The sequence below is a fragment of the Nicotiana sylvestris genome, chromosome 12, assembly GCF_000393655.2.
Source record: "Nicotiana sylvestris chromosome 12, ASM39365v2, whole genome shotgun sequence".
Classification (NCBI taxonomy): Eukaryota; Viridiplantae; Streptophyta; class Magnoliopsida; order Solanales; family Solanaceae; genus Nicotiana; species Nicotiana sylvestris.
In genome coordinates this window covers 34907516-34935095 of record NC_091068.1, presented here as the reverse complement: position 1 = coordinate 34935095, position 27580 = coordinate 34907516, and the positions used below count along the sequence as shown (strand labels likewise).

At 39.0% G+C, this 27580-nt stretch overlaps 1 protein-coding gene across 6 annotated transcripts; it reads right to left on the bottom strand.

Moving 5' to 3' along the window:
- Window positions 1-9502: 9502 nt before the first annotated feature.
- Window positions 9503-23361, bottom strand: LOC104212461 (protein LONG AFTER FAR-RED 3). Of its 6 annotated transcripts, none has more exons than XM_009761725.2 (15): window positions 23198-23358; window positions 22956-23101; window positions 21497-21598; window positions 20608-20680; window positions 19239-19345; window positions 19031-19154; window positions 15160-15354; window positions 13666-13751; window positions 12704-12811; window positions 12487-12582; window positions 12302-12400; window positions 12097-12171; window positions 10966-11097; window positions 10754-10869; window positions 9503-9902 (listed from the first exon to the last, which is right to left on the bottom strand). In XM_009761725.2, exons 1-15 carry the CDS (start codon window positions 23295-23297, stop codon window positions 9704-9706), a joined length of 1758 nt encoding a protein of 585 aa, XP_009760027.1. In that variant the 5' UTR covers window positions 23298-23358; the 3' UTR covers window positions 9503-9703. The 6 variants fall into 6 exon arrangements, with proteins under 6 accessions (XP_009760027.1, XP_009760026.1, XP_009760030.1 ...); XM_009761724.2 differs by having other exon boundaries at window positions 22956-23107; window positions 23198-23356; XM_009761728.2 differs by having other exon boundaries at window positions 19239-19318; window positions 22956-23107; window positions 23198-23356.
- Window positions 23362-27580: the final 4219 nt, after the last annotated feature.

The window sequence follows — 27580 nt, the reverse complement described above, 5'->3', positions numbered from 1 at the left end:
ATGCTCATTGGCAGTAGAATCACCAAAAATCTCTGATAGAAGCAATAAACACTGCTTGCTGCATGGTGAACAGGTGTATGATCAGGTCCCTCCCAAACAGAACCCCCTATGAGCGGGTCAATGGAAGAAAACCAAAGATAACTTATCTGAGAATCTTTGGATGCAATTGCTATGTTCTCAACAACGGTAAGGACCAGCTTTGAAAGTTTGATGAAAAAAGCGATGAAGGAATCCTTCTGAGATATTCCTCTCAAGGCAAAGTCTATAAAGCCTACAACAAAAGGACACAATGTGTGAAAGGAAGTTTTCATGTACTATTCAACGAGACACCCTCCTCTAACAAGGAAGGAAACATTGATATTCTAGATAATGAACCACTTTTGGTTCCTGGGGAAATATCTGACGTTACAAATGGCAAGGCTGATATGATGAGTCAAATGAAGGAGACAGGTGAAGATAATGCAATATCTTCTTCCACTTCTCAAGAGGAACCTGGTACTTCAATTACTGCCATTGAAGCTGAAGGAAGAGTTGGAGATGCATCGCAAGGTACTCCACAAGTAGCAAAACAAGGAGTGTAGAGAAATCCACTTATTTCACCCAATTTCTCTACTAATCCAACTTCAGTCCTCAAATGGAAACACAAAATCTCTCATCTACTTGATAACATAATCATCCCCTTGAGGCTGGATTCAGACAAGATCAAATCCAGAGATTCCCTAGTTCTCTCTGTATTTCTATCCAGATAGAACCCAAGAATATCAAGAAAGCCTTGAAGGATGCTGACTGGATCACCAAGAAGAGCTCATTTGGAATGGCTCATTCTACTGGATCATGCTTAATCTCATGGGGTACAAAGAAACCGGGTGAAGCTGGGGCTATTGAAGCCTAATTGAGAACTTGATTCCTCATCAATTGGCTATGAAAATCACCTTCATGTAAAACTAGCCAAAGTGTTTTCTGGCCAAGCCTAACTCATATCGATACCATTGCAGGTAAATATGCATGACGATTATAGAAGCTAAAGGCACAATGCTGAACTGCGAAAGAAGAGCTACCAAAATCTTTTTCAAAAACCATTCGGGAATCAGGTTCATGTACCATAGGTTAGTAGTAATGTGTTTTTTCACATGCTGCCTCAAAAGGTTAACAAAATCAATTCAACTGCCACATCATCCGACTTTTCAGAGTTTGCATGTCACGTCTTATCTTTCAAATCCTTTCACCTCCTCTGCACGTTACGTATTCCCACAAACCTGCCACCGTTTCAAAACCCTTCAGAACCCGTTTCTCTCCATTCTCATTATTAGTCCTTCTTCCTATAAAACTCTCTCTTTCTCACAGCAGTCCTGAACCTTCATCTCATCTATATCTCTGTGATCCCCTCTTCACTTCTCTCTCACTCAAATGCTTTACCAAATACTCCTACAATGGCAAACGAACAATTCTCTTCCTTTTCATACCATCAACACCACTTCCACTTCCCCATCCTCCTTAAAGTCACCTCCAGAAATCCACTCTTCCACTATCTCCAATACTACTGTACCCACACTTGTTTCCTCTTCATCTCCTATTATTTTTCCTTCTCTATCAAACTGTGTCTCCCTTCCATGTGTTGAAAACCCCATGTCTCCCCCTTTTTCTGATCTCGCCAAAGTATACTCATAAGGTGTTACAACTAAGGTGTCATAGGTATCTAAGGATGATCCTGATCAGTACCTAAACTCCTCCATTTTGGACTTAGTGGCTCTCACGGAGTCACCAAAAAAGAAAGCATCACACAGTATCATGGCTATCGCTGCTGAGAGTCTTTTGAATGAAGAAGCCTCCCTTTTGTCTGAGTCTCAGGGGGAAGAAACTCCATTCCTAGGCGATAAAACAACTTTGGTACTCTTTGAGTCTCCAGTCCATGAAATAGTCACAGAAAAACCTATTAGAGAACCTGATCCTCTTCCAGTTAAATCAACCAAGGAACCTCTTATTTATCCTAAGCCCGTGGAATCCATTCCACCCAGTGAGATCCCTGTTGATGAAGATGATATGGTTCTCAGCGCGCAGTTTAAGATGCACAAACTAGCAGAGACTCTTGAATCCTCTTCCAAGTGACCCACTACCAGGTTGCAGCAGAAAAAAGTTTTCGAGTTTGCCTTGCAGAAAAGTAAGAGGAGTGTCAAGAAAAAGAAGAAGAGGTTGATGAAACAGAGGGAATTTGTGACTGACAAAAGCATTCCAGTGGTTGAGGTTGATGAAGATGTTGTATAGGAACCCAGTTCTTAGTAAAACGATCTACAAAAATCCAGAAGTTTGTGGTTGGAGCTTCCGATTAAGCAATTGAAAAACAAAGTGGAACATCTGTGAAGGGTAGCAATAAGTCTAAGAAGGTTGTAGTTGAGAAAACTATGTCTGAAGGAGATACTGTGGGGGTTGTAAGTCAGAAAAGGAAGTCTGTTGAAAGGTTTAGAAAATGAAAACAGGAAACTGTAGGGGGACCTGGTTCTATGAAGACCATACCTAGTGACAGTGGTTTTTGGCATGAGAGATTGAGAACTCAAAAAGTCTTGTGGGGTCGTATGTTTGACCCAGCAATCTTAGAGATGGCAGGAATGAGGTAAGTTCTAGAGATGGTGGAATTTCAGCAATGGGATCATTTGTTTCAAGAGGATGTGCCTAAGGTGTACGAAGATGCGGTACAAAATTTCTACGCATCTCTCTTCACTATTAAGGGGGACCACATCTGTGTGCCAGTAAATGGAGTAGACATTGTGCTTGACGCTTCAACATTGGGGAAAGTTCTCCAAATTCCATCTGAAGGGATGTCCTCAGTCAATGGTGCTTGTGGTGCTAACTTTAGGAGATCTATCATGAAATAGCAAGTTATTCAACAGGGGGAACAAGTGCATAAAAAGGAACTACTTCCTGAGTATCAACTTCTCTTTGAGCTGGTCAATTAGGTGCTCTTACCTCGTGCTGAGAGGCAGACTATACAGGTTATCTTGTGGACAGAAAAAGTACTTCTGGGATGGCTCACTTCTTAGGATCATATCTTATCTCTTGGGGTACAAGGAAGCAAAATTCAGTGGCTCTTTCAACAGATGAAGTTGAATATGTGGCTGTAGCATCCTATTGTGCTCAGCTTCTGTGGATCAAGCAGCAACTGGAGGATTTTGAAATTCTCACTGAGAGTGTGCCTCTCCTATGTGACAACACCAGTGCACTCAACATGGCAAAGAATCCAGTCCAACATAAAAGGACCAAACATATTGATGTGAGACATCATTTTCTGAGAGATAATGTGGAGAAAGGGTTGATATGCATGAAGTTCTGCAGCACTGAAGATCAAATTGCAGACATTTTTACCAAGGCACTAAGTAGGGAACAGTTCGAAAGAAACAGAGTATAGTTGGGACTGTTGAGGCCAAACTAAGAACCTGATCCCTTTTTGAGTTGGCTAGAGTTATTAAGAAATAATAGGTTCAAAGTATTTTCTGGCCATGCCTAACTCACTTCAATACCGTTGCAGGTAAACACGCATGATGAGCATAGAAGCAGTAAATGTAGTACATGACTGATAAAAAAGGATTAATTCTTTTCAAAAAAAAAGGAAGGAGGGCTTGAAGGGCTTGAAGAAAATGTTTCGCAAGAACCAGGTTCTTGTACTAAAGGTTAGTAGCTCTGTACATCCTTTAATATATGTCTTAAAAGGCACAAAATACAACTGCCATGTCATCAACTTTTTAGATTCAGCTGTCACGTCTCTTCAATTCAAAGCGTTCCATCTCCCTCTAAAACGTCACGATTCTCTATGCCCAACCGCCATGTCAGAACCGGTACCTATTCTTCTCACTTCATAATTGTCCTCTTCGTTTAAAGACCCCTCTCGTCTGCTCTTCCTAACCATAATCCCTATTCTAGATTCACCAAAAAGGAAGGATTATCACACCTCCTCTTCCAATAGCTGAGAAAACCTCCGACCCATCCATGGAACCTCTCCCCTTCACTGAGTCCGTGTCACCCTCTATCACCTCCACTTCTACAATCACTCCTTCCCTAGTTTCCCAACCTCCTCCCTACTCTGAAACTCCTGAAACCACTGTTCTATCCTCAACGTCATCTAATGCCCACACCAGTAAAACCCTAATTGGAAAACAAGGTGAAAAAACTGACTTCACAAAAGGCTCCGCCATCGTTACCGTCGACTCCATGGTCGTGGAAGCACCTATTGAGGAAGAAAAGGTTGTGTTTGTCGTATCTGCGGATGGCATACTGCATGAAGTTATTTCTTAGAGACAAGAGTCACAAAGCGTGTGGGTAGAAGGGACCATTCTGGCTGTTGAAAGGGATGCAGCAGTATACACTATTGGGACATCTCATGAGGAACCTGGACCCTCTCCGGAGGACCCAGGTCAGGACTCTCATCCCTAGGATAGTGTTGTACCTGCTTTCAATGTTGCGCCCCTGAATATTCAAGCATTAGAAATGAGGACTAGTGATGAAGAAGACCTGGACAATGTGGCCCTAGATGCATTCTTGAGTCAATGCAGGGTTGTTACCACTCCTGAGTCTAAAAGTAAGCGGCCTAATACCAGGCTTCAAGTCAAAGCAGCCTACGATTCTGTACTTCAAAAGTGCAAGAAAAGTAGTAAAAAGAAAAGGAAAAAGTTGGTAAAAATGGTGTCCCTGTAAGTGATGAAGCTATCCCTGTCGTTGTGGTAGAGGAAGGAACCCCTGAGGAACCTGGTTCCCTTGTTAGGAGGTCCTCGATAAAGGTTGAGTCTGTCTCCATAGAAAAAGGATCTACTTCCAAGACCAAGACAAAGGAGGCAGTGAGTGATGAAGATATTCTTGTCAAGTCCAAGGGGAAAGGTAAAGTTAGTGGAGAAAAGCATAGGAAACCCAAATAGGAAACAGTTGAAGAACCTAGTTCTGGGAAGAAAGCCAAAAGTGACGTTTGCCTTGGATCTGAGCGACTAAGGCATCAAAAGGTTTTGCTGGGTCGCATGTTTGACCCAACAATCTCTGAAATGGTAGGAATGCGTCAGCTTCTAGAAATGGTGGAGTTTTAGCAATGGATGCATCTGTTCTACATTGACGCTCCTAAAGTGTATGAGGAGGAGGTCAAGAGCTTCTTCGCCAGTCTCTTTCCAGTGGATACTAACCATGTGTGTGCTTTAGTAAATGGGGTGGATATTGTCTTTGATGTAAAATTACTTGGGGAAATTCTGCAGGTTCCTACTGTTGGGGTGTCTAGTGTGAGAGATGTTTGTCAATACAACTTCCGAAATGCACTCGTGAAAGATAACTCTAATCAGAAGGGGGAGCAGGTTCATAAGAAAGCACTGCTTCCCGTCTGCCAGTTGTTGTTTGAACTGGTGAACAAAGTCATGTTGCCTCGAGCAGAAATGAGATCTATCACTTCCAAATCTGATTTATTCTTAATGGAGCAATTGGAAGGTTTTAACCTTGTGAGTCTGCCTGCCATAATGATTGAGCACATGCAGAAAGTGGCTGATTTCAAGGATGGCAATCACGGGCTTCCCTATGGATTATTGCTCACGCAAGTGTTCAAATACTTTGAGGTTCCGCTGGGAACAGGTAAAGTAGGGACCCGCAAGCAAACATTCTCACAGACAACCTTGGAAGAGTGCGAGTGTATTGAGAAGTATGGGGGTGTAGGAAGCACTTCAACTGTTTCTCAGCTCATCAATTCCCAAAACAGTGCAGTTGAGGAGATACGTCGACTGAAGGCCAGGAATGCCATCCTAGAAGGCCAGCAATCTCGATCGGTTCCCATGTTGAATGATGAGGTGATCCATTTAACTCAAGAAAATGCTGACCTTAGGGCGCAAGTTGAGAACCTGAAAGCCGAACTGCTCAATAAGCAAAAGTTGGGAAATGCCCGAATAGACCTTGTTCTCTAGACACTTGCCGCTGCTTCCAAGCCTTTTCCTCCTAGTGCCCCTAAGTTTCCCCTCAGTGACCAGTTATCTGGATATGTTCTTTTTTTCTGTTGATGATTGGTGGCTATTTTTTTGTTGTTTCTTTTGTTGTGGTTGGGATGTATTACTACTACTGCTCCTGTGATCAAGTCCAAATGTTGCCTCTTTCTTTTTCAAAGGAAGGGGCATATGAAACTATTATTAATCTAAATCCTCTTTTATTTTGTCTATTACTTTCTCTTTGCGTTCTGTTCTTTCTCATGCTAGTGTGCACATATGTGGTATGAGTTAACTTGGCTGGACTTCTTTGTGCTTTTATTCTTTTTAATGATGCCAAAAGGGTAAAAAAGATTAATATGGACTCAGGGGGAATCACATTGGGGAACTGGTTCTTTATATATAAATTGATTGAAAAAATATTAAGGCATCTTCTCAGGGGGAACTCTTTGACACTGCTCTCTGCTACCTTAATTCTGATCTTATAACTGTTTAAGTTTGTCATCATCAAAAATGGGAAAATTGATAGATCTTAAATACTCTTGCCTTGTGTTTTGATGATCTAACAAACTTACTGATAAGAACCAGATAGGGAACCTGACCTACTTAGATTGCTGCAAACTTAAACGAATTCTAGCTAAGGATGAACTACTACAGATTCAGGAGCTAGGAACCAATCAAGGACCTGGTGCTCCTATGGTTCCTATGTAGTAGTACAAAGTCATGTGGACACAACTGGAACTGAAGTGACTGACGGCACTGTTTCTGCCGCACTGTAATACACTGTCAGCCCATTCACTCTTTGACCAAACAAAGCACTCACATCACCTTAAGTGATGTGATCAAGATGTACCCGATGAAGCTTCATACAAAGACATCACTGGAAGGTTTCTGTTTCTCATTCAAGCTTTTGCAAAAATAGAAAACTCATCATCCTCTCAAGCTTGAAGAATAAGGTTGAACGCTACTACGGACCAGTTCTTAAAAGATTGATTGTTGTTATCCTAATTGAGTTGTAACCTTGTTGTTGTACTTATTATATCTCCTAAATCACTTACTTAGAAGCATACTGATTAGGAGTCCTCTTATAAATCCTCAAACTCACTGATTTTAGGTTGTGGCTAGATTTAGTCATAAAGAAAAGTCTTTGTAATCGTAGTGTTGCAAAGTAGCTTGGGGTGATAGCACCACAAGTTAGAAAAAGCCTTTATAACTAGGATAGTCACAAAGTGGCTTGTGGTAAAGGTACCACAAGTTAGTTGAGTAAATCCTTTGCAATTGGAAGTATTGTAAAGTGGCTTGTAATAGGTAAGATTACAAGTTAGTAAAGTTAAAAGCCTACAGGTGTAGGTCATGGTTTTTTGATCCCCTTGTGTGGGATTTTTCCACGTAAAAATCCTCTGCCTCATTTACTTACTGCTTTACTAAGTGCTCTCAGCAGAAACTTGAAGAGGACCAATTACTCTAACACTTGGTAGACCCATACAAACTATCACTTTGGCTAATCCCAAAGTGGGCACCCGCAAGCAAACCTTCTCCAAAATCACTCTGGAAGAATGTGAGTGTGTAGAAAAGTTTGGTGGAAGTACCTCGACCATTTCTCAGCTGATCAATGCTCAAAATGCTGCTACCAAAGAGATCAGGAGATTGAGGGCTCAGAATGTCATACTGGAAACTCAGCTTAGTCAAGTTGTTGGGGCACATGGTTCTGTTAATTCCACCAATGAAGAAGTTTCTCGCTTGATCAAGGAAAATGATGAGCTTCGCGTAAAACTGCTTGAAGAGCAGCTGTCTGCAAATGCCCGTATGGACTTGGTTCTCAAAACCCTTGTAGCCTCCTTCTCCAAGTCTCCCTCTTCTGCTGCCCCTTAGAAACCTCTCAGTGACCAGTTGTCTTCTGTTATAATGTTTTGTGGCTGTTGTTTTTCTTTTTGTTTGTTTTTTTTGTGATGGCATGTTGGATTTCACTGTTACTGCTCCTGTTTAATCAGCCCACTTTCATATCAATGAAACAGCTCTTCTTTTTGCTTGTACAATGTTGTTTTCCTTTTGCTTCTCTTTTCTGTCATGTTGTGTGCACCTATGTGGCATGAGTTGGTTATGTTAGACTTCATTATGTTGTTTGCCTGCTTGTGTATTTTTAATGATGCCAAAAGGGGGAAGTATAGTATAATGGAATGGAAATGACGTCGGGGGATCTGATTAAGGGGGAAGCAAAAAGTCAGGGGGAACTTGTGAAGTTCCTGTTATCCCACCTGGTTATTTCTGCTCTAAATAAATGTTATCAATGTCTAAGTTTGTCATCATCAAAAAAGGGGAAATTGATTGGTTTTCAATGTCTTTGCCTTATGTTTTGATGATCTAACAAACTTACTGTCAAGAACCAGATAGGGAACCTGACACACTTGGTACACATTACAAAAGAACGAAGTCCAGCCTGAACTCCAGCTAATGTGAACTGCTGCAAATAAAGAGAAAAGAGGAACAAGACAAGGACCTGATCCCTAGATGTTCTCTGATAGAAGTACAAGTCAACTATACATCTGGAAAGCAACTGCAGAAAGTAACTGTCTACAACTATACATGCGACAGTGCAGCAGTCTCTTCCCATTGGGAAGAGGCGTGCACCAACCAAGATTTTGACATCATCCTTGGGATGTCTTTGGTAGTATAACAACATGGTGCAAGGCACAAGATATTCACTTGAGCATTTAGTGATATTCTCTCAAGCAATTAAAGATCTGATCCAGCATTGAAGTCACAACTGTGTCAAGAACAAGAAGACAACTCCACTAAGGATCAGTTCCACAATGAGTCTATGTGTATCCGTAGTTGAGTTGTAATCTTGCTGTTTGTTCTTCATTGTAATTCCTATCTTGCTTTCTTAGAAGCTTTGTTTTAGGAAACTCAAAATCATAAACTTTCTGAGTTTGTGTTGCGCCTTGAGTTAGTCATAAGTTAAAGTCTTTGTAACTAGTGAGTGACAAAGTGGCTAGTGATAAGTGTATCACAAGTTAGTTGAGTTGAATTCTTTGTAATATAGTCATTACAAAGTGGCTTGTAATAGTGTATTTACAAGTTAGTGAAGTTGAAAGCTTACAAGTGTAGGTCGTGGTTTTTGTCCCCTTGAATTAGGATTTATCCACGTTAAAATCCCGTGTCTCATTTACTTACTGTTTAATTAGTATTCTCAGTGGAAACTCATAGAGCACCAGATACTCTATAATTCGGTGGATTCATATAAACTAACAGAATTGTTGGATAAAAAATAAATACCACCTTAAATAGTGGCTACCCCACACCATCTCTACAATTCTATGTTGACCAAGTAATTACTCGGCCAGACAAACATACCAAAATGTATAATTACACTCAATTACATCCGAATCTAACTCCTAAGTGGCTTTCCCAACAAGCTCTTAAATTGCGCACTCTGAGCCTCATCGCACACAATACATAAATGCCACTCAATGGGCATCGACATACTTATCACGTCCGTTCATATCATAAACATTCTTGAAAATTTTGCAACACTACCACTTATGATTCCAGAAGCACTTACGCAAGAGTTGAAAAGGAAAAACATTCGCTTTCATTACATAAAAGCCACAGAATATTCACAAATCAAATTCACACTCCTGTCTACTAACAGTTTTAGGACTCGTAATAAAAGCGAAGCCAAGTTCAATAAATAGCATATCGTGCTTCTTGGCTGGCACAATGGATTCCATTTTATGTGTTCCTTTAAGCATAATTATCATATCCCTGTTCTATTCACTTTTATCCTCAGGTCTTATGGAGTAAGCCTTGAAGCCACCAACATATGTTGCCTCAACATCAGCAAAAACTTCAGTTGCAAAGTCTTCCCATGAGTTAGTTGACAAAACGACAAAATCCGCATATTTTCCCGGAGACAATGATCCAACATATTTATCAAGAAAACAAGCATGAGCAGCCGAAATGGTGTACCTGCCAGAGAAAAATAAGCTAGGATAGATAACTGAATTTTAAAGACATACTTTTAAGGGGAAAAAACTCACGGAATTAGAATAAACCACATGATGGATACAAGTTATTTCTGTTACGCTGACTTAGGTCACCAGATGAAGATAAGACAAAATAAGAGATATTGGGAAACGTGCCAGGATATTAGAATATTAACTTGGGGAAGGAAATGGTAAATGAACTGGTGGTATTTGGCAAGCTTGGATGTACCTTGACTATTCAACTGGGTGCCTAGTACCTCCCACCAGTACAAGTATCGGGTAACTGTACTCACCAAGGCTTAGGCCGATAGGAAAAACCACTTGGTTTTTTTTTGACTCCGCTGGCATTTGAACCTTGGTCTCCAAGGTTTGAACTCATTTTATTGAATACTGACCAATAGGTCACACTCTTGGGTGCAAAGAATGAATTGCATTTTGCATTTCGACGTAACAATTCAACAAATGACTTAGTCGAGCATGTGGCATTGGCTTAACCGACTACTGTATCTTCTAAGAAGATATATATCTTATCACAATGTAATTATTATGAAATGAGACCTTAGCTGTAACTTATTGTTACAATTAATCATTTTAATCATCAAGCTGAATTCAGATGGACTAGAGAGCTGAACAAATAGCAGCAGATTAGTATAGTTTACTATGATGTTGATTTTCCCCCTGTTGATCAGTAAATATCGCTTCTCACTGGTCAACTACCACTTGAAAGAGTTCCAGGTTCACACAGAAAACACCGTGGATTTGCTACATAATGAGTAGATAAGAACGGACTACTGAAACAATCAATGAGTCAAACAGAACAATAGCGTGACTTACGCATTTAATGCATCTTTGAGACACAAGCACTCTGATGGAATCCAAGCCTTTTCCCAACCAGGAGGTACTCTCTTCATCGATGTCCTAATGCTTTTCAAAGGATTAATATCTGCTACCTGAAAAAGACAGCAAAAGAAACACATGACAAAAGAATTAACAGGAAATCGAGTACTGACAGAAACATAAAGAGATGAAATCCAGAAATCACATACCGGCCAATCCGAGCCAAATGCCAATTGTGCATTCTTAGTCAAGAGTGACTTGAATAGATAAGATCCTCTTTCAGCCCTTTCACACCCAAGTTTTTTAGATGCAGAATCAGCATCATCCAATAAGTGATCTGGCTGTTATGATTTGCATTTTGTTATACAATTTTATGTTGAGACATCTTGAAAAACTTAGAAATTGATATGACAAGCTCAATGCCGAAAAAAATGGAAACTGTGGGAAGAGCGTGTGGCAAGAATATTGCAAGAAAATGTCAAGGGAAAAACATCGCCTGCAGGCCAAAAAAGAAAATGATTGAAGATATCACCCTACATAGTTTTCCAATTTAAAGTCAACTAATTTGGAGGGATGCTTACGTTCGAGTCAAGACTTTACATTAAGAGAGACATGGATTTTTCGAGTGAACTCTCATTTCACAAGATCCAACGATGGCTTGAGATTATGATCAGAAATCGATGCAATACAATCTACATCCTCCAAGAATCTTCCATTGCAGAAGAAAGATGTTTGTACTCTGATTTTGAAATAGCTGGTCAAATTGGACTACATTAATAGGTTAGAGAATTGACAGAAGTCTCTAATTTTGATTGAGATCAATGCTCCCCGACCCATCGTTGCTTTAACTTACTGGGAAAATAGATTAGGGAATTTGAATGACATAACCAGTTTGTTTTCCTAAATTAATGGTATGGTCTTATCCAATGATTACGAAAATTTTTATTGCTTATATAAAAAATTCTTCCACTATTGGTTATAGCTTTAGCATGAGATCCTAGTCCTATAATTAATTAAAATATATCTTTGTAATTAAAAAGGTTCCAAGAAAGGTGCTCGCCGGATTTATCAAGAGCTTCCTGGAAACCTAGAGCAGCCTCAGATTTCTAAAACATAACAACAGCAATATAGTGATGATCTTAGAGGAAGTTGTAGATAACTCATTAGTCCTGGCATCTTGCATATATTTTACAAATAGATTTGAATGTCAAAGTATCTAGACGTTTAATCTTTGGCGTGCATTAAAAGCATACTGCTCAAATCCTCCAAATTATTATATGTATGAACAGAATTAGTCTCAATAGAAAAGAAAGAGGTACAACAACCATCTGAAAAATAACCTGCACTGAAGCAACTACAGATTGTTCACCAAAACGAGCCACTGTTCCTGGGGCCAAATGTTGAGCATGCTCAATCTGTGAAGCAATAGTTGAATATTTAGAAATTACTTGTCCTTGAAGAAATAACTGACCTAATAAAATCAACCAACAAAGAGAGTTTTAATTGATTGATAAATATAATAATCTCCAGAGCAGTTGGATATACCCTAAATCGTCGGTCTCTAATTTGTTTGTCAGAGGCCACAGAAGCATACATATCCAATATCAAGTCATTAGCTCTGTCACCTATAGCATGGATGCTAACCTGAAATGTAAATTGTAGCCCATAAGACTAGTGATTTTTTGCAACTTCAGAAGAGACGAAATGGTTGATAAAAATAGAAAAAGCACCTGAAGGCCAGATTTATCTGAAGAAAAAGTCATGTTGTATAGACTATCCAGATCCACTACTTGTAGCCCATAATTGTTTAGATCATCAGCATATGGCTACAAGAGACACGACAGATATCAGAACACTAAACATAATGGACCCCCCCCCCCCGGGTCCCCTGTTACTAGTTTGTGGTTTAAAGAGGCTCTCCGAAACCAGAAAGCATCTTATTCTTACCTCATGAAAGAATGCACTGTTAGACCCTAGAGATCCATCAGCAAAAGCCTTGACACCGCCTAAATAAATCCATTGGCTCAGCACGCGGCCTGACTTGCTCATAAGATCCTGAGTACCAATACAAGATTGAAAAAGTCCAAGTGTAGTAAAAGTGCATTTAAGGAGATATGCAACATAACCCACTGCAGCTAGAATAAGAATGACCACAGAATCTTATGTAAGGGCCAACTCTAGGAAAAAGATGTAAAACATTTCCCAAACGAAAGTTCATCAAAAACTCAAAAAAGCTGGTTGTTATTTGGGAAATCGCTAATATAGAAGGAGGCCATTGTTTGAAAATACCGGAAAGGATTTGAATTATTTTTATTTTTTTTTGGAAAATAAGGATTAGAATCCTTATTATTGTGTAATTAAAAGTAGGAATTACTTTCCTTCCTTTCTAGGATTACTTGTAAATACTATTTAAACCCCAACATGCCTGAGGGAATAGTCCAAGCAATTCAATCCAAAATTTCTTCTTTCTATATTCTTTACATAGTATCAGAGCCAAGGATTTGAGTCCTATGTAAATCCCATGTATAATCTTGAAACAAATCTGGCGTACTTTTAACATTCAAGTTATACTTATGATATACTTTACTGATCCTACAAGTGTGAAGGAGAGGTGGGCGAGGAACTAGAAAAGACAATACAAAACTTTAGAACCTCGGAATCTTTTTACTCAGAAGATCTGCACCTTTCCATGTTTTTCTATATCCACGGACCAAGATAAGGTGCAGAGCAATCTGCAACATTAGCTTTCCCATTTCAGCTTCTAGTATGTTCTTAAAGCAATTTTACATATTCTGAAGGGTAGGACATGAGTTCATGTCAGCTGGTTTGCCAAAAAATCAGATCTTCATATGCAAGGGAAAACTCAGAAAGACTGACAATTCAGTAAAGCAATGTCAGTCATGACATACCACTAACCGTGACCATGTCTCCATTGGAAAGAATAAGCAAATTCTGGTCATCATATTTCCGGATAAATCAGCCCATCTATATACATCTGCAATTATAAGGGAAGTGTTGACTAAGTTAGATAAATGTTCCACCTGTAGCTAGGGAATAACAAAATGAGCATGACAAATAGAGAAGCAGTTGAGGAAGATCTTCAGTGTTTAGCATTTGACCACCCAGCCCAGAGCCTGTTTAGCATTTGACCACCCAGCCCAGAGCTGTTCTTTATGGCCTATTGTTCTCAGCCCACAGCCCCCTTCAGACTCTCCTTCCCCTCCAAAAATTTGATGAAGTTTCTGATTAATTTTGGACGAAATGCAACTTCCACCGAAAGAGTGAGCAAGCAAACGACACAGAGAGTTTGGAGGGGGGGGGGGTGATACTGGAATATATGTCATTGCAGTTTTGTCTTAGACCTTAACTGATCTGATATTAACAGACACGTTCGTTTCCCTTCATTTCTTCTCTTGAAGTGTGTCACAAAATTTCCAATAACTGATTTGGTTCCCACGCTTCTGTCATAATCTTAGTCTAAGTTGCTCCGCCACGACAGTTTAGGTGCCGCACCCGTGTCGACATGACACTAGTATGGGTGTGGGTATGGGATCCGTACTGGATCTGGTCAAACAATTTTGGGTACTTTGACCCCGACGGTTGGAAAACTTCGAGACGAGATACAATTTGATTCAAGAAATAAGAACCAAAACTAGGGAAAATTTAAAGAAAATAGCATACCTTATCTAGGAAATCAATCCTTTACTTATCTACAACTTGAGAATAAAAAAGAAATCTCCACTTTACAAGTTATACGTAAGTATTCCACAAATTTTCTCATAATTTAGAGATATTTTTATATTTTCGAATTATTTTTAGCCAGATTCCCGCACCCGTATCCGTACTAGGATCCATACCCACGAATCTTAGATTTTACATCTCGAAGGATCCGACCTCCAATCCACACCTGTGTCGGACACCCGCACCCCTGTCCGAGCAACTTAGATCTTAGTTACAATTTGCCAAGCAACTAAAACAATACAATCACGGCACATAAAATTGCCTATAGATTATACACTTACTGGCAACTTTCAGTGACGAGGCCTATGGATGCATAAAATCAACTTTATTCCCCCAATACCCCGTCCCTACATGGTTTATGGAGGAACCACACAAAAAACCTGGTCCATTGTGATACCTCAGGGTAGTGAAAGAGAAGGAAAACAAAATTTAGTTGTTAAGCTTGTTTTTTTACATGTTCAACAGACCAACTTCTAACTCCTAGTTGAAAAGCTAGAAAGTTGGTCCAATTTGCTCATCTCATCTCTGAACAAGTAATTTATCTTTGAAATGTTTAACGTTCCTGTAGTACAATTATAAAGAGGCATTATCCTTTCTAGTAAAGTAACCATAAGGAAAGTAAAGTGATTTTATTCCATCTTATTTCTGGTTGGAACTGAAACCTGAAAAGTCGTCCCACGGGTACTCAGGTGAAGACCCTGGAAAATATCTGCCAAAATCCACAACTGTTGTGACACCCCTCTTCAATGCATGGCTGCTAGCTCTTAACAGAGCTTCCCTCCTTTCATCAACTGAGGCTTCTGGGATGTGGGGAAGGACAAGCTTCATAGCAGAATCAATCAACAGGCCAGTAGGTTCTGCAATAACAAACTCCAAAAGGTAAGGATCTTCTCTAACTTCTTTGAGCATTTAAATTTAGCAAACTTCATTGAAGCTGGCGCAGTTGATCTGGATACTTTTTTTTGGTAAGGCAGTTGATATGGGTACATTAAAGCATATTGATTCGAGAAGCACTGTTAATCATGATTATGTCCCCCAAGTTTTCAGTAATACATTTTGGTATGAACAAAAAGATAAAATCATACATGTATACATAATAAAATCATACATGTATACATAACTGAACAGCTTTAAGAGAATATTGAAAAAGATTGCAGGCATGCTTCAGAAGTATCAAAAATCACATTACATTGTGTTGAGTTGCAGAAAACACAGTCCGTCTAGTTCAAAGCATTGGCTATTTGAACCAAACACGGAAGCATCAAAAGTACATAGACCCATGTCCTCAAAGCTTAGTAAACTATAAGAAACTTAGACTGTGACAGGAAAAACATAACCTAGGTAAAGTTGAAACTAAACCTTGACACTTTCATGATACTGGCAATTAACAAAAAACCTCAAACTATTGACAGATTTTACGCACGACTCTACAAGGAAGATGAGAAAGATGTAAAGCGGAGGCCAGAATTAAAAGGGAGTGAAGATTCAGAATGTCAGTGGTTAGAGCGGGAGTTCTCAGAGTAGGAAGTTTGGAGGCAATTAGATGCTGTGCGGAGAACAAAGCCCCAAGTACGCATGGTTCCAAACATATTTTAAATCATTCTGCTACAAATTAAAGGATGTCATGAGTGCATTTAATTATTTCCATTCGGTAGAGAATTTGAAAGGAGCCTAAAAGCATGTTTTATTGCACTTATATAGACGTAGAATGGGGAATTGAACATTCTTTAGACCCACAAGTCTATTGGATAAGAATTTCATAAATAAGCTTTCCTTTAGGCATAGATGCTATGATGACGACATCACGAAATACTTTGGTGGGAGGAAGACAATATTTTAAATGCAGGTTTAATTGCAAACCCATTTTAGTGGACTCCAAGATAAAAAGTAGGGAAGGGAAGGAAAGGATACTGTGCAAATTGAATCTGGAAAAGCCATATGACAATGTCAACGAGAACTTGTGGACTTTGCAATGGAAGACATGGGTTCGAGTAGAGATGGATACAATGGATCATCTTTACAAAGACTATTGTCTAATTCCTAGACTTGGTTGGAGAACTCATAGGTTTCTTTGAAAGTTCAGAGGGTCTACAACAAGGTGATCCTACATCAACATGTTCATTATGGTTAAGCACCAAACAAATAATAGAATAGAACAATTGTTGGAGGTTGCTTGAGGGAATTCACATTTCACACTACCAAACAAAGGGTAGATGGTCTAGTGATTAGCTCCAACACCTGAAGAAGCTGCTATGGTTTTAGATAGTTTTGAGCCTGAAAATAAATTTCCAACAGTGACGTACAGAACATTGAACATTTGGTAAAGGTTCTCAGTTGTAAGATTGGCTCTTTTTCGGAGTCTCAAACACACCATATGAATCTAGTGATGAGAAAGTCGAGAAGAGGCTAACAAGGTTACAGAAAAAAATATCTAACAAAGTCGAAAGAGACACTTATCAAGAGCACTAGTAGGTCAACACTGAGTAAGAGCACTCGATCCAGCATACAACATACTACTCATCTTTAGTATCATTATCGGGAATTGTTACAAAAAGATTAAAAATACTGTAGATAAACTTTTGTAGGATATAAATCGGCCAAGTTAGAGGTCATAAGGTGGAGAGGTTGATTGTGCTTCATCATCTAGTGAATTAGATAGCAACATCCTGTACAAAAGTTATAGGTTAGGGGGTTAAGGACGACGGTTGAACCCTCAGGGGTTGGCCTGGTGGCAATTGATTTGAGCCTTGGGGTTTGCTCCCTTTCAAGGTCTCAAGTTCGAAACCCATTGGATGCAAACAATTTCTGAGGGCCATCGGACTGGGTAAAACCTGAATTAACCGTGGTGCACTTGCGGAAAACTCCTTACCGAGGGTCTGTGCACCCCCGGGATTAGTCGGGGCTCGTAGAGACTCGGACACCCGGTGCAAATCAAATAAAGGACGGCGGTTGTCTTACAGGGCTCTTAGGTAAAATGCATTTAGAGGTTTCGATAAGAAATATCATGCATTGTGGAGGACGGTATTTATCGACAAGTATAGAGTTTGAGTGGAATAGGAGGACTGACCAGATCACCCTACAGCACAATGTAACTCTTTTTTTTTTTTTTTTTTGATGTAACTCTTTGGATGAAGACAATAAAAGTGTAGGGATTTTAGGATATGCTAGTTTTATAGGGCATGGAATTAGAATACTTTCTAAAACAAAAAGCTGCGGAGGAATGGAGCGATGATGTCCCTTTATTTGAAGCCTTCAATTCCAGTCCATCTTCACTATCCCAATTAGTAGAAGCCACTAATAGCCCAGTTTTGTGAACAGAGGTGGAATTGTATGGGACCTGATTTTAGGAGAAACCTGCAAGATTAGATAGGGAAGAGCTCAACAGCTTGCTTGGATCACTATACCAGCAAAGACTATTATTTATGGATAAACACAGACAGAAATGGAAAAACAGAGGAATAGATCATCACATTTAAGCCGATCTAAGACATATTCGTTAAAGAAAGGCAGCCCGGTGCACGAAGCATCCCACGTTCATGCAGGGTTCGGGGAGAGGTCGCACACCAAGGGGGTGTGATGTAGGCCGCCTACCCTGATGCAAGCATCAGTGGCTGATTCCACGGCTCGAATCCGTGACCTATAGGTTACACGGAAACAACTTTACCATCGCTGCAGGGCTCCCCTTCAATGACATTCATAGAAGAAACATAGGGAATCCCCTCATTCTTCAATAGGGGTTCTTAAGGCACCTAGAGAAGTGTCTTTCTTCACTTTAACAAAGTCATGGAGCCACCCTAAAAGTTCAGCATTCGAGATGGAAAATTAACAATAGCTGATGTTTTATGTCAAGAAAGTGAAAGCGGAAGTCAATTTGTAATTGATTCGTCGCTCCGTTGCATACTGGCTATACTATATACTGTACAAGATGGTTGGAATTGAGTTGGTGATTTCAAAAACTATGAGAATAAGAGCATGGGAAGTAGTTCTTTTCATGTGGACACAAAACGAGAATAAGAGAGGAAGAAACAGCTTTTGAAGGAGTTCAAAATACCATTTGGACATATTAGTTGATTATTTTTCTTTTTTCGTGAAATGCAAATATGATGTTCCAATCACTCATGATGATTGAATGCTCTTCATAGAAATTCATGTTTTTGTGTAGGATTCTTTACTTCTGTGTACATTATAGGGTAAAAGAAAAAACATTTGCAAGGCAATATACGAATACACCATTTTAAAGAGTTCATCAACAGTAATCAATCTCCAAAGTTCTCATAAACAAAAGTATTTACGGGTAGCAATCTTAGTGGGACTAAGAGTTAGGTATAATTCGAAAAATAATTTGAGCCTTACTGGACAACACTTATAGCTGGAACCTTTAGGTGAAGCGGAAATAGTCTAGGCTCAAATCAGATCACATTTCCATTGACCAACCCAATTGTTGTTAGCAAGTGGCCAATGGCCATTTCACAAGTTTTGCATTGCTGAATAATTAAGAAGCAAAGTGATATATGAAGATGAAAAATGTATTACCCCCGTCATTATTTCTAATGATAGCTCCACCATTTGGATTCTCGTTGTTACGTGAAATACCAGCAAGTGTTAGAGCCAACGTATTAGCCAAACCCATATGACCATCCATCCTTGCTAACCAGACCTGCATGTGGAAATGCCAAATCTTAAACAACAGATTTATGTAATTTCTAAAGCGAAATAAAGTAATTTCGTGAAAATATCTTACTGGATTATGAGGAGTAACACTATCAATCCACGAGGCCATTGGCAAATCACCTCCCCAAATATCATTATTCCAACCACCACCTAGTAACCAAGAACCTTCTTTCACATCTATTAGAATTTCCAAAGAAAGACATGATAAAATTGATACTATTTAGTTTCAATTCAAGACAGCCAATACTATATATATTATTCATTCATTTTCCTTAGACAAAATCCTCAATGGACTTTCAGAATTTGAGCCTCTTCTTATTATAAGTGCATTCTTTTCTTTGTTAGCAGATGCCACACCCCAGAGGCATTGTAATTAACCATTTTCAATAAGTAAAAAAATTCGCTATTTTCAAAAGTAGAGGGAGAAAATCATCTCAAAGAAAGAAGAATGAATATGTTATTACCTTATAAAGATAGTTAATTTGTACTCTCTCCGTTTCAATTTATGTGAACCCGTTTGACTGGGCACGGAGTTTAAGAAAAGAGAGAAGACTTTTGATCTTGTGGTGTAAAATGAGGCACATATATTTTGTGTGGCTATAAATCATTGTGTAAAGGTAAACTGTTTCCAAATAAGGAAAGGGGTCATTCTTTTTGGCACGGACTAAAAAGGAAATAGATTCACATAAATTGAAACGGAGGGAGTATTTGATAACCAAAAAGACAATCAATAGCATTGCTAAAATTTATAACAAACTGATAAGGGTATTTCATGTGACATCTGCTCCTTATAGATAAACTTTACCCAAAGTCACAACACATTACAAGCTAAACTGAGTGTGTGAAAGCATGAGCTAGTTTATGTTTCAGATGCAAATATGTAACTTTAGGTTTCTATTCAAAATTAGTAAGTACTTTTGTTATACTTATTTCACAGTGTCCTATTCTTAGTCACAAACATATACATCTATATGTCATTTGCCAGCTATCTTTATTATTTAGAGTCACCCTCTTCCAAACAGAGTCCAGAAGCAATCAGACACATGCTTTACAGCTTTAGCGTCTTTGATGCCTGAACTTAAGCACGGCCTAAGCAAAGCAGAGCGCCCAACCTATGGTACACCAAGTTTCAGGTCTTAAACGCTCCTTAATTGAGCTTTGAATAATACTCTTATTGTGGTAAATGCCATTGAAGCATACAGATATAAAACAAATGATATATCCCATTGCCACAAAAATTGTTATGAAATTAGCCCGTTTTCGAAGTTGTAATAAATGGGGAAGTAATTGAAAATGTTTGCTGCTGAGGAGGAATATACTATCTTTTTACCCAGTGACAAGAAAAGGGTTGATCTTGGTATCAGCCAAAGTAAGGACGGAGCATGCCAATGTGACAAACGTTATAGTTGTATGAGCAGCTCAGCAGACATAAAACTTACTTGCAACTGCTTTTCTAATTTTTTCCACAAAAAGATCTTTTGTATTTACTCCACGAAGCTCCACTCGTGCCATCTGCCGAAGTTAATAACAGGTTAAAGGAATACAATATTATACTTTAATTTGTAGAGGAACTACTATAATCAACTATTGGCATTTGAACTACAGAGAGTTGCAGGTTGATGGGTTTCAAAGAGAAGCCTAGATAAAATCAAACCAACAACATATGCAAAAATAAAAAGGTGAAATTTGAACTTATGCATGCTTTACTATATGAATAAAGCTTAGATGGAAAAACCTCCATGGCTACAATGATGCATTCAGTCTTCAATTGCAAAACATTTATAAGAAATGAATAAGCAGCAACCTTTCCCTCTTCATGTGGTATTTTATGGAAATCAAATCCAGCATTTAGCCTGTACCACTTCTATATCTGTAAAGCTGCTTATATTGCAGGCTTTTGTTATGATCTTTTCAGATTTTTGATACCAATTCCCCCCTCTTTACTCAATCTCCCATTTGATCAAGTGTAAAGATGTTTTTATTGTCATTCCAAAGAAAAATTGTTCTTAACTGGTCAATCCTTTACCCTACCTTGACAGGGATAGGGAACAAAGTCATGATAAGTGGGAAGCGAATTCAGTATGCTGTTAATCAAAACCACTCTTCCTACTGAGGACAGATATTCCTTTTTCCAGTTTGATAGTTTCTTTTTTCACTTTTTTAATGACCCCCTGCCGATTTCAGGGGATTTATGCCCTGCACCCAATAGCATACCCCAGTATGAAGTATGTAATATTACCAACTCTGCAGCCAAACTTTGTCAAGAACCTAGTTAGATGATATGATTGACAATAAACACAGATATGAGATGGTAGGACTGCTGCAAACCTGTAATCCCCCAGGGATGAAGTGCACATGGGAATCAATAAATCCAGGGACCACAATCTTTCCATGTAGATTTAGCTCCTTAGTCAAAGTCCTTGCCAATTTCTGCATTCACATCTAACCTGAACATAAGCTCTGAGTATGGTATATACTTCACCAACTACTTGAATCTCCATATTGCATTTCTTTAACATTTGAGAAAAGATGAAGGGATAAATGAATTAGAAATCAAATATGCGCCAAGAAACTAAAAATATAAACTGCACTTCAATCCCGAGTTACTCTAAGATAGCTAAGGGACCTTCAGATCCTAATCGTACAGAAGTATTGAAAGATGTCACAAACACCGGCATGGATACATATTATTGGAACTCATTAATATGATCTCCAGATCTCGTGAAGGCATCAAATACATATCCAGAGGAAAGTTCATGAAATCAGTCAGTTGAAAAAGGCAATGAACATGATCAAACAGTAAACGTCTAGCTTCAAAACCAAAAGTGATACAATGGAATTGCGTTCAAGCTGCAATATAATCCCAAAGACTGCTTAGGCCTTGATTTAGGAGCAAAACCTGCATCGGTTCCAAGGACAGTAGACTATTAAGTGGAGCAAATGGCCTGAATAGTAGCACTTATTACTGCAATATATTTACCCATCCAAACCTTCTTAGTCATTTTAAATATCTCACCTAACATACAATACACCTTTGACCTTTGTTTCAGTTAATTTAAACACTTGCTAGCAACAAAAGGCAGTCTGTTTTATTACTTTAAAGAGAAAAGTGAGAACTGCTGCTACTTTATCTTAAACAATTACTCTCTCAATCACGAAATGCTAGCTCTTCCTACTTTCCTTGTTGAATTGCCCAAAAATGTGTCTATTTTAACCCTCAACACAAAGCTGTAATACTTTCCCAACATACAAAAATACTTTAACAACTGACTTTTGTTCTTCTCACCTCTCAGTACAACTTTATCCTTCTTTTTTTCTACAAGTGCAACTTTATATTTTATTCTGTTCTTCTATACTATAGAAAGTCAAATATAACAATGGAACATTTCAACTGTAGGATATGAATTTATCAACAACTCAGGAAAGCATAAGCAGGATATGAATTTATCAATTTGGGCTTAATAGGAAATTTGTGCAAATTAGTGGATTACATGTTTTATGTTTTCTAGCCCCCAAGGCTTTATTCTAATGGTAAAAGTGTCAGCTTGTGATGTATGGGTTAGGAGCAAGTACTCAATTCTGTCGCAAAAATCTGGTATTTAAGTGGAGACAGGCGCTTAGGCCCACGGGTTTGAACACTGCCCAAGTAGGGAAGGGTAGAGGGGCAGGTCGGGGCCCACATCCACTGAGTTTCAAACTGTGCACCACTGGCTTTAGGGATTTCTGGTCAATCCTATGATAATCCTAGAATAATGAAATCAAGTAAAACTGAAAAAAGAAAAAAGACCTTTATAGAAGAGTAGTTGCCAACGCGGAGAATTCTGCTATTGGAAATGGCCATAGAATCAGCAAAAGGGAGAGAGTCATCACTGGTGTAAATAGTCCCATTAGTCACTACCAAATCTGCAACTTCACTTGAACTTCTCCGCAAGTCTGCAACTAAGAAAATGAAATTTTATGAAGAGGAATCATTTGACTGTTCAAAATTGTACAAAGAATGAAGAAACGCTAGTGTTTATAAGCAAGTACATTTCAAGTAATTGGCGTTGTTGTTGAGAAGAGGAAGTGAGGCTATGGAAAGAAGGACGACGATAACAGAAGCAGAGAGGGTAACCCAGAAAGTGTTCATTCTTTCTTCTTTGCCTTGCACAAATGCAGTGCTACTAATTAATGGTGAAAAGGGTGGAGGATAATGGTTTTATTTTTCTTTTGGCGCTATTATGGGTGTTTATCGGGCGGGCTTAACGGACGGGCTGGGATAACGGGTTCTTAGCGGGTTGGGAAAATCTGGGTTTTTAGGGCCTGTATGGATTCGGGCTTAGCGGGTTCGGGCGGGTCGAGCTCTAGTTATTATTTTTAAAATTAAATTTTATTTTTTTTATTCAATGTTATTGATAGTTAAGTATTTGCAAACTTTTAAGGGTTAGAATTAAACTTTGAAGTTTAAAGTTTACAGCTTGTTTGGATGGTTGTTACACATCGTTTCATAATGTATCGTATCGTATTGTATCGTTTTGTACTGTATCGTTTGATGAATACAATGTTTGGATAGATTCTATCGTTTGCCTTTGTTTCATTATATCATGCACTAGCAATATAAAGAATAAATTTGTAATATTATAAAAATAAATTATGATACGGGGTAAATTTATTATATAAAAAGGTATGATAAATGATAAAATAAAATAATTTAATAATAGTGAAGGGTGAGATGAGAGAAAAAGACAAGATAACGATGCAACCACACCAAATCGGTTGTTACATAAAGTGGCACATTTCGACGTTATGTAATGACGGATTTAATGATACGATACAATAAAATTTAAATAACAACTAAAACAAACATCGTATTTAAAGTAACAATACGATACGATACAATAGGTAACGACCATCCAAACAAGCTGTTAAAGTTTTAAATTTAAAATTTGTATTTTAAAATTATAAAATTGAAATTAGAAAGTAAGTGGCTACAAAAAATTATTTAATAAGAGTGTAAAACCAATAGGCAATATAAGGAACAAACTCCGAAGGCTTTCATTTATATTTTTAATACTTCAAATTAATTTGCAAGTTCTTTTTTGATTTTTTTATTTTTGAACTTGCAAATTAAAAGTTTATAATAATTATAAAAAATAAGAAATAGTACATCACATGCTTTGCATCATTTTTGTAAGTTCTTCCATGTCAACATGAGGTTCTTGGTTTCCGGCATTGGTTGAATCGGAACCATAAACCATTATATCTCCAATTTCTTGGTCCTCCTCTTCGTCTACCTCGTCACGCCCTTGATTTCGCCGCTCTAATCTTATCCAATCTCTGAAGCACACTAGAATTTCTAAAGCGTTGCTGCCCAATGAATGATGGGTATCTCCTAGCTGCTGCCTTGCTTGGCTAAATGCGATCTCTGATGTGACTGTTGGAATCGGCACATTTAGCACGTCTCGAGCCATTGCCGAAAGAGCAGGAAATTGATTTGAGTTGCTCCTCCACCAACCCAGTGGTAGAAAATCCTTTGTGAGGGGCTCTAGTGACTTTTGCAAGTAGAATTGTAGTTCATCAATATTCCTGCTACTGGTTTGTTGATGCTCTCCTAGTGTAGACCAAATCTGATAATCTTGAATACAATCATCATCATCCATAGTTGTTCCAGATGTTGAAGGATTAGTTGAAGGAATATTTGCATCTACAACCGAAGAAGCATCAATATTAGCATAATAATTATATAAAGTTTGTAAATGTGTGTGTAGCTCAGAAATACAAGTGTCAATATCAGGAGTTTCAGTTGGTCCAATATCCATATAAGTATATAAAGCTCTAATTAATTGGCGACGCTTTATCATTTTGACAGTAGGGTTTAATGCACTTTGTGATGGAGATAGAAATCTTCGACGTGTGGGGAGTTAATTTTATGGGTCCCTTTATAAGCTCTTGTGGGATAAAATATATCTTGGTAGCTATGGACTATGTGTCCAAATGGGTTGAAGCAATTGCCTTACCAAACAACGAGGCAAGAAGTGTGACCGCACAGATGGAGAAAAACATTTGGTGGAACAGTTGGCTCTCCAAGATGGTCCATGCCCGACAAATGAGTAAAGCAAAAGAAACGCCAACTTCGTCGTGTCGCGACGTTAAATCAAGCGCTTCATGGGAGGCAACCCATGTGTGGTAACACCCTTTTTGGCCTTTGAGTTTTTAATTCTTTGTTAGATAGATTTAATTGAGCAATTTAAAGTGTGTGTTAGAGTGCAGGGGATTCAAAAAGATCATGACACGGGGTAAGATTGCATGAAAAAAGAAAGAAAAATCACCTTGGGTAGTTTGCTACACATATGCGGTCGCATTTTCACTATGCGGAAACCAACACTGTGTGTTTGGCTAATTTGGTGGTAAAGATGCAACGAGTTGGTGCACTTTGCGGACCGCATTTTCACTTTGTGATCGCATAGTGCACCGCATTTTTGGCCTTTTAGCAAGTCGCTTGAATCCACCTCATAACACTTATGCGGTCGCATAGTGTGTTATGCGGTGACTTACCCACCGCAAATCAGTCTGGTATATCTTCGCATTCCTTCAGCTCTCACACATTCAAAACAAAACAAAAAAATATTTTTTTTTAAAAGAGGGCAAACAAAGAACGAAACAAGGGCAAAATGGCTAGTGGCATCTAACAAAGGACGAAAACACTTGAGAATTCATTTCCTTAGTGTGCTTATTCATCTTCACTGGTATGTTTCCTTGCCCCGATTTTTATTTTTAATTTCGCCTTTGTTTCCCCTGTGTCTCTTTTCTATTTTCTTTCTTTAGTCTTGATTGTGTTTTATAAGTAAATGTCCGCCCATATTTTGATAGTCTTTTGGGTAGGAAACATAATTGGGGTGCTGGGTAGCAAGAATTAGGACCGCCATTGTTGAGTATAGAATTAACTCGTTGGGGACGATGGAGTTTGCGGTTTGCATAATCAAAATGCGGTCCGCATTTATGCCGTATAATTAAACCCTAGTTGGCTGAGGAAAATGTCAAATGTGACGACATTTGCGATCGCATAATTGATATGCGGACCGCAAAGTCACCGCAGACTGAAACAGAATGCCCAGTTAAAACCTTGCTTTTTGCGATCGCATTTCCCACTTTGCGGTGGAATTTGCTATCGCATTTTGTGATTTGGTTTTTGTGAGCAAATCAGTTCTACACTGGTTATGCGATCCACATAGTGGTTATGCGATCGCATAACCCATCACAGACTGAGATCCAGTAGTGAACTATCAAGTTTGCGGTCAGCATAGTGGTTATGCGACCGCATAACCTGTCACATTTTCAACTTTTTCTTAAAGTTTTCTGTTTTCTTTCCACTGTTGCCTACTATGTCGCTCACATTTCACTTTTGTGCAAATATAGGTCCCAAGAAACATCCAGCCTTTGCCCAGAAAAGGGCATCTTCCAGTCGTCAAACTCACCAAACAAAACGACCGCGCCCGGACCCTGCTACTACACTTCCCTCCTAATCTGATAAGGAGGAGATCTTGCCCTCAGTTGACCTACAAGCTGAGGCAAGAAGGAAACACAGAGATGACTTCTAATTCTAATTTGGGGTCGATGGGTCTAGGGAACTGTATAGAGAAGGGCTCACCAAATGGAAAATCCTGGCCGAAAAGCAATTGAGTTTGAATGGGCTACAAGAGCAGTACCCCCACATATGGGAGAACATCAAAGCAAGACAATGAGAGTGCTTCACTGAACCGCCTGTTGAATATAATGAGACTCTTGTCTGTGAGTTCTATGCATCATATGGAGCCTCCAGGATTGCGCACCACAAATGCAATAGGATTTTTATTGACACCGTACTGGTTCGGGAGAAGAGTGTGTTCTGCAGCAGTGAGACAATTAATGAGTTGTACTTCCCTGGCTGGAGATCGGGCGCGACTGAGTATGCTGCCAAATGGGCAAATAGGGAAAATAAGCGTAGTTGGATTGCTTCGATGATAGCAAAGGGGACCCCTACTTGGATCGACCTTGTGCATAAAATTTACAAGGAAGATCTCACACGAGAGGGTTGATTTTGGCTCAGCTTTGTTACCTCTCGATTGATATCGTCCAGGAACGAGACTAACATAGCCATTGAGAAAGCTCTTCTCATTGCATGTATTATGGCGGGTATTCAGATTGACGTGGGAGCTCTTATATTCCAAGAGATAGGGATCCGGGCAAAGCAGCACGCCACCTCGCTTCCATTTCCCTGTTTGATCATAGCCCTCTGCAAAGCTGTGCAGGTCCCTACCATGCCACACACTGATAGGACAGGGAAGGAGACGAGGGATATTGATATCATGCGGATTAGTGATGTTGTTGCTCCCCTAGAGGTTCAGACTCAGGACCCAGTTGATATAGAGCCTTCAGACTCCCAGACTCATATGA

Bases quoted from the DNA above. Each gene is read 5' to 3' on its own strand.
- LOC104212461 (XM_070165601.1), bottom strand. From the start codon at position 23,297: ATGAACACTTTCTGGGTTACCCTCTCTGCTTCTGTTATCGTCGTCCTT. The intron at 19,346-20,607 runs GTAAGTTTTATG...AAATTCTAATAG, and splicing joins AATTAGAAAAGCAGTTGCAA to ATGTGAAAGAAGGTTCTTGG. The intron at 9,903-10,753 runs GTAAGTCACGCT...TTTCTCTGGCAG, and splicing joins CTCAAAGATGCATTAAATGC to GTACACCATTTCGGCTGCTC.